This window comes from Meleagris gallopavo, unplaced genomic scaffold, assembly GCF_000146605.3.
Source record: "Meleagris gallopavo isolate NT-WF06-2002-E0010 breed Aviagen turkey brand Nicholas breeding stock unplaced genomic scaffold, Turkey_5.1 ChrUn_random_7180001847085, whole genome shotgun sequence".
Classification (NCBI taxonomy): Eukaryota; Metazoa; Chordata; class Aves; order Galliformes; family Phasianidae; genus Meleagris; species Meleagris gallopavo.
The window spans coordinates 1-7,270 of record NW_011114844.1 but is presented as its reverse complement, the minus strand read 5'-3'; the positions used below and the strand labels follow the sequence as shown (position 1 = coordinate 7,270).

Below are 7,270 nucleotides of genomic sequence, written 5' to 3'. Positions count from 1 at the left end.
TGTCTAAAATATTAGACATTTTTCTACTTGTATTAACAATTTCAGTGGATCCATGATTATGATGAAGGACTGATTATTTGGCTCCTGAGGTGTAGAAAGATATTAAAAGATGACCCACAAAATCAATGGAAGTCACAAGCTGAGGAGGGCTGAGACGGGTCTGAGATTTGTACATATGTAGGCAGATAGAATGACACATTTTTCTGAATGTTTTCAAAGATAATCCAATATAACGTAATCAGTGATTCTGTATCTTCTGTTAAAACGCTCTTTTTACTGCAGGCTTTAAAACTCTGTAATTAACATGGTTTCATTTATTTAGATGGATACATTAAAACAACTGTAGTGGAAATTGATTATGATTCTTTAAAAACAAAGCAACAAGCTGTTGCGAAACAACCAGAGATTGACCAAGAAGTATATGATGATGTTGGAGAGCAGGACAGTATTAGCAGGTATGTATAAGGAACAAATTAAAAGGAATCATCTCAGCCAGACTGAACAGGAGAAGTTTTAGAACTACCAAGTAGATGTTTTCATAAAACAAAAACAATTATTTATATCAAAAATGTGTCACCAAACTATTCATTTAGTAGTCGAAAGAATAAGGATGGACTCAGTGGTTCACTATCTATCAGCACTCATCCTCAGGAGTAATCCTTGCTGTCCATACTGTACCATCACAACTCAAAAGAAACAAAACATAAAACCTGCAGGATTTGCTATTTTTTCCCCTCTCTCTCATTCCTTGCTCTGTTTCTTGAAGTCATATACTACCTTTTCTAACATGTAAGAATAAAAGACTCGAGAAGCACTCACTGTGTTGGAGAACTTTTTATCACCCTCATTGCTCTCAAATGATAAGCCTTACTACCTTTCTTCCTTTTTTTGTTGTTGTTGTTGTTTTTTTTTAAGAAAAGAAAAGAAAAAAGAACCCTCTTAAATTCCCTGATATGGGTATGAGCTACATTTCTTTAACTTCTTGTAAAAAAAAAATAGAATTGCAAAACAGAACCTTGAACAATAATCTAGTTCCAACTTCTCTGTCATGAGCAAGGGCACCTTCCCCTAGATCAAGTTCTGCAATTAAACAGTTCCTATGCATTTGCAAATGCAGCGCTACATCACAGCCTCTCTACTTCAGTGTGCTGTGCTTTTAATGTCAGAGAGATCTGCATGTAGGAAATGGCCATCTCCAGCTGATGCCAAATTTACTGGCAAGGTAATATATTTACGATCTTGTGATAGGAGCTGGAGCTATCACATAACCCAAAATGAATGTAGTAACTCTGTTACCTGGCTTTAATATGAGAATCTGTTTCTGTCACATGAGGTAACAAATCAGTGCTCATTCTCCATCCTGTGCAGAATCACATACACTGGAATTCAGATAAGAGGTCTGCGTATAAGCATGGAGGATTTCAGTGTGTAGGACTACTGTCATGCAACACTCAGTTGTTGTATCTGGTTTTAGTGCTTCCCAGCACCTTAGCTTAGAGACTTGGCTGGATTAAAATGACCACAGCTGTCTGGCTGGGTCACAGATGGTCCTCAGCTGCTAGAACTGCCTCATGAGCTCCAAAAGCAGCACTTTGAAGATCTGCCTTTGGGCTGGCATTCTTTAGGTAACTAATATGGTTTTGCATCTGATATTTTTGCAGGTTGCTCAGTATCAATTTCCCTCAATGTGCACTGGTCTCATATCATAGTAATGGTAGTCAGAAGAGTTATTTGAGTTAATTCTGGGGCTTAGATACTCAAAGTTTTAGGTACTTTCATCACAGAAGTTTCTCCAGCCAATCCATTTCACTATGTCAAGTATTACAATCAGCTACCTCAATGCTTCTTCAAATTCCTCAAATTCCTCAAATTCCTCAATTTCAAAAACAGATAAGAATACTTACATTGTTGCATATTGAAATAATAGATAAATGAACCTGCATGACTGAATGAATGGCTAATATTCATTAAATCCTCTAAGTTTCTTTTGACATTTTTATCTTCTCTAGTGATTAATAGCATTCTGTTCAGTTCATGAGCATGAATTCTGAATCATGGAATGTCTGAAGTGCATCAACATGTTTTTAAACCACTGTAAGAATGCCACATTAAAAAAAGCCTCTTTACCAAATAGCATTATCTCATTATCAGGAGTATTATTAATATTCCAAAATTAATAAATGACTAGGGATACTGTATTTCAGTAGATCCTGGCACAAGAGTTTAAGAAAAATCTCACTTTGATGAATAAGTTTAAATAAGACTTTGACTTGGAATTAATCTGAGTAACTATGAGCCTGTCAGGTTCTTTTCAGTTACGGTTAGAACATCATGCTCATACAGAATCCTTGAAATTCTAGAAACATGCAGTCAGAGGTTTAAAGCATCATCTATTAAAAGATAGTTGAACAATAAATTTGTTGGCTTACTATTTAATCCCATGAAAATTGCCTCATAAGGTGTGAATCTAAAGGGTGTGGATACACTCTCATGTTCAGTCAGGTTATAATTTCTATCCAATTGAACTACATGACATCCCAAGATCTATTCCAACTCGAATTATCCTGTAATCATAAACTATATTTTGTTCTTCAGTTTAATGATATCAACAGCAATAAAAAATACTTTCTGAGTACATAATTCGTTAACAGCTCTAGACAATGGTTTGCACTTCCTTGAAATTAAGTGAAAATGCCATAAATTTTCAATAGTATCAATTAAAAACAATTATATTTAAGTATGCCGAAGACATGAAAATGTGCACCTATCTGTATCTTCAATTTGCTTACATTTCTGCAAATGTTATGTCCCTTTCCTTTTTATATTAAATGAAGAGGCCCTTGATAACTCTGACTTATTCCACTGTGAATTATTGTGAATGATATTCTAAAACACTTTTCCATCTATTTTGTAATGAACTATTTCCAACGATAAAAACAGAGCAAATTTTCCTAAATTCCTTTACCTAACTCTGCTAAAAATTAATCTCCCCTCATCTGAGAGCTAATTCACTTATGAATCAGATGACATACTTTCTTTAGCATTACTGAGAGTGCACCTTCTTTTTGACTGTAAGAAGTCACTGCACAAAGGCAGACAGAAAAACAGAAGTGGCATATTCAGTCGCAGCCCCCACAGTACATACAAGCCTGTGCATGAGCTTTCAGCACAGAATTTGTAGTACACAGCCAGTAATACAAACGAGTACCAAAGCCGGGAGGCTTAGAACTAAGAACAATTAAAGCAAGAGGTAATCCTGATGTGTTATATTGTTTATTTGTTTACTTGTTTGTTCAAATAACTAGTATTTTCTCTAAAATATCTGTTGTTTTTGTTTTTCCAGTCAGAGTGGTGGTCGAAATGGAGATGGAAGTAAGTTTCTTTGTGTGCTTTTGGGGGAAGTTGTTTCTGTATACTGCTTACCTTCAGATGCTGGCCTCTGCAGCTTCCAAATAATGCAGTAGTTACCACCATCATGCTATGCATTAGCTAACAAACAACAAACAAGGAACGTAGTGGCCAAATTCACTTTCTCACACCTGTGGTAGCTTGGATGAAAATGAATTTGTCTTCACATACTGTGAATTGGAAGCATACCAGATTACAGACAATTAAGATATTTTTATGAAAAGGTAAATGACCTTGCAAAACAGGAAAGATATAACTAGAAAACATTATTATATAAAACAAATTAATGTGAGCTTAAGATTTTGTGCCAGATAAATCAATTTCTGAAACAGCCAGTGATGTAAACAATTAAAGTGGAATTTTTATGGCAAATTCAAGGGGTATTTCAGTTCTGGCAATACCCTGGAGTCCTAACTGTTAAATCTGAAGTAGTTCCACTCTGTCAAAAACACACATTCAAATCATTTTCCTCTTTGGTAACACATATATTTATGTAGCATTTTCTGTCGATCACAAGAGCACAGCTCATCTTCTCATCTTAGAGTTTAGATACTAGTCATGGGAGAAGCATCCCCTGGCAGTCCTGAATGAAGCTGCTGCCAGATAAGTACAGATTTCACTAGGAGCTCTGACCAGCGGCTGGAACTGGGTATGGAAACAGAGCTAGCCCTGCACTGAAGGAGGTGGAGCTGAGAGGTCAGAGCTGTGGCCAAAATGGGGAGCTTGCATTGCACTTGCCTGTATGTCCCGTGGATGAACACAAGGTGTCATCTGCTTGAAGTGCTGGTCTGACATCTTCAATCATCACAAACAGAAACACACAAAAAAGTCAGCGTACAAATGGGACAAAACCAACTGCTGAGAACTTCATCAAATACAGTGTAAATTCATTTGTTTTCTCTATTCATGCTCTTGTTAGTGGCAATGTCATCATGTTTAAATGCTGTGGATGATATGCCTGACTGGGATACGTCTCAACTGCTATTTTAATAATTAGGCTCTGCAGGTTTACATAAAAACTCAGTTTATAAGGATATTGCACAGACTTTGCACAGAAATCTGACACACTGGGGCCAGTAATTAGTACCACGTTCAGAAGCCTCAAATATAAATACACTAACTTTCTGATCTCTTAAAGAGATGTTCCCTCCTCCTCCTTCCGATCAAGAAATTTACGATGGAGTTGATGACACAGATGCTGTTTCTAGGTATGTTTTCATATCATTTAAATATTTGTGTTTAAATGTTGGTTTTTATTTTCTTAAAATTTGATACAGTAATTAGCAACAGTTGGGCTTTCCAGTAAGTGAAAATACATCAGGTGACACGGAATAATAAAAATAAAAGGTTCTGTGGTCTTTAGGAGAAGTTACATTTTATAACTAATTTTAGTATGTCAGCAAAAGAATCTGCAATCTTGAAAATCACCAAGTAGACCAAATAACTCTGAAATGAAAGCAACATAAAAAAGAGCTAGCTTGGTACATAATAGCACCAAATCAGAAATCAGGTTGATGAATATCTACAACTATAAATGTATCTCTATGGAAGACCTAAAATACATGCTTCAGTATTTTAGATAGTTAAGTGTCCTCATTTTTTTGGTAGATACAGTATTGACATTAATGAGAACTATGTGCATCAATGAAAAATTTAAACTGGAGCTTTTGAAAGGAATGTTACATATTACATTGTGATAATTGCATGCATACTCCAAAGGTCTGTATCACAGGATGAAGATAAGAATGATATCTGGTCCTGGGGAATCTTGAAGAAGCTAAGGGTCAAGGATGACAAAAAGAAAAGTGTACGAGAAAAAACAGCCAAAGTCAATGGGGCAGAAGATAATGGAGATTTGTTGTAAGAGTCTGCTAGGAAATCACAGCGCACATTAACTAATGCTAATAAAGCATTGATCACATGCTACTAACATGATCTCATTGCAGCCTAATGAATCATGCACCAAACTGCAAATCAGGACAATATTTTTCTGCAAAAAACATTGATCTCTTTTCTTCTCATCTTCACGATGTAATTAGTATGCTTACATGCCATATTTGGTGTAACAAAAAATAATATACTTAAAAAAAAAAAATGCTCAAATAATGCATCGTCTCTTCCACTCTGGTGATGCCAGATTCTTCTGTTCTCTATTTAAATGTATGTTGTTCACCAGCACAATACAGCTAACATGAACTGGTAAATCTAGTTCTGCCAATCCAAATTTTAGGAATATTGTATCATGGAGAAAAATGCAAAAATTATCTTCTTCCCAGCTTGCTTAGTGGTTAGGTCAGCAATTAATGTTTTTACTATCATCTTTTCTCATTTACTTCTAAAATAGTTTTCAGTAGTAAAAAACATTTGGTCCTCAACAATTGATAATGTCAGCAGGTCTTAAAAATGCCTGGACATTACTTGGAGCCCTTCTGTTGTAAGCGTTGATGTGAAAGGTTATTAATGTGATATAAATATATAATGGCCATATTTTTCTTTATTTTTTTTTCTTTTTTTCCAGCAGTTCTCCTTCAACAAAGCAGTTCGGAAAAGGTAATTAATACTCTATTGTTTTGTCCCCATATTGATTACTGATTTTTTTCCTACATATATATTACTCTATGTCGTGCTAGTCACAAGAACATATCCAAGGAAGGAAACAGGATTTCCCATTACTTACCCAGTTCTAGCAAACGAATTTCAAATGTTGTGTCTGATTTGGCTACAGATGAGGAAGTACCAATACAGTACAAGCTTCCTAGAGAACAATTTAATGTATTTTTAAAGGATGCTTCTCTTGGAGACTTCCAATTATTCTTTTCATTTAACATTAAGTGTGAGCAGATACACTTGAAAAATAACTCTTAATGAGAGACTTCAAAAGCATAGAGAGATGCTTGCTGTTATTTTTATCACTTTCAATGTTGTTGTAAGAAAACATAAATACCAGCTCAGCCATGAAATAAAGAGCAAACTCTCACAAGTTTGCAGACTGCTGCCTGAACTGAATTCTAAACCTTTTATCTCTCACTGTGACTTTCTTAAGCCATGGATTTGATAAGTTGAATAATTGCCTCCTTTCCACAAATGCTCTGGATGTGATTCAAAGTACATTCTTGTGGTAAAAATCTTTTCCACTTTTCCATACTTTGACACTGTAAAGTGGCCTAAAAACCAGTGCATGTGTGAATCGCGTCCACTTCTAGGCAGTGCTACACTGACCAAAGTACAATAGAAGCGCTTGAGTGTATATTAAAATAAAATCTTAAAAATATACTTTGATGCAACACAGTGGGAAGTAGACTAATTAAAAGGAAGATTAAAGGCTATTGCATTAGCCAACATGTGCTAAAACTTGTTCCAGCTTAAGAAGATTAAAATATCAGTGAATACCTATTATTATTAATAAAGAGTCTTATTCTGAAAAGGAGTGCTTATGTATGTTTTACTCAGCAGATTGTGCAAATCAGAGGGCCCGCAGAAAAGGAGCAACTACAAGACTTGCTGCAGTTTCTTGTCAACTTACCTATACTGTTATGAATTGTAATTCAACTACTCACCGATCATATAATAGTTTTGAATCTGTTTAACTATTATTGTTTCAGATTGTGGAGACAGTGATGTTTATGATGATGTAGATTCCTCAGACTTCCCTCCTCCACCACCTGAGTTCAAGCAAGTGAAAATTACTATTCTGATTAAAAATCTTTAGTACGCTCTGATATATTTTCAAAGTATTCAGTATAAGTGGACTGTATGCTTTATGTGGTGGTATCAAGTCTAATAGTTGTTATAACCCTGCTGTTGGCAATGACCTACATTACATGTTGAAACAATAATTGCATTAGAGTACAGAATAAATAGT

At 35.3% G+C, this 7,270-nt stretch overlaps 1 protein-coding gene across 1 annotated transcript in view; it reads left to right on the top strand.

Annotated features, from left to right (window-relative positions):
• LOC109364333 (FYN-binding protein 1-like) overlaps window positions 1-7,240 on the top strand; it is a gene marked incomplete at its 5' end in the record, with an annotated part of 14,525 nt that extends 7,285 nt beyond the window's left edge. The window contains 6 exons of the mRNA XM_031557536.1: window positions 323-455; window positions 3,344-3,372; window positions 4,547-4,616; window positions 5,128-5,268; window positions 5,927-5,958; window positions 7,011-7,240. Of these exons, the coding sequence (XP_031413396.1) occupies window positions 323-455; window positions 3,344-3,372; window positions 4,547-4,616; window positions 5,128-5,268; window positions 5,927-5,958; window positions 7,011-7,117 (512 nt within the window). The remainder of the gene's footprint in view (window positions 1-322; window positions 456-3,343; window positions 3,373-4,546; window positions 4,617-5,127; window positions 5,269-5,926; window positions 5,959-7,010) is intronic.
• Between the last annotated feature and the right edge of the window lie 30 nt (window positions 7,241-7,270).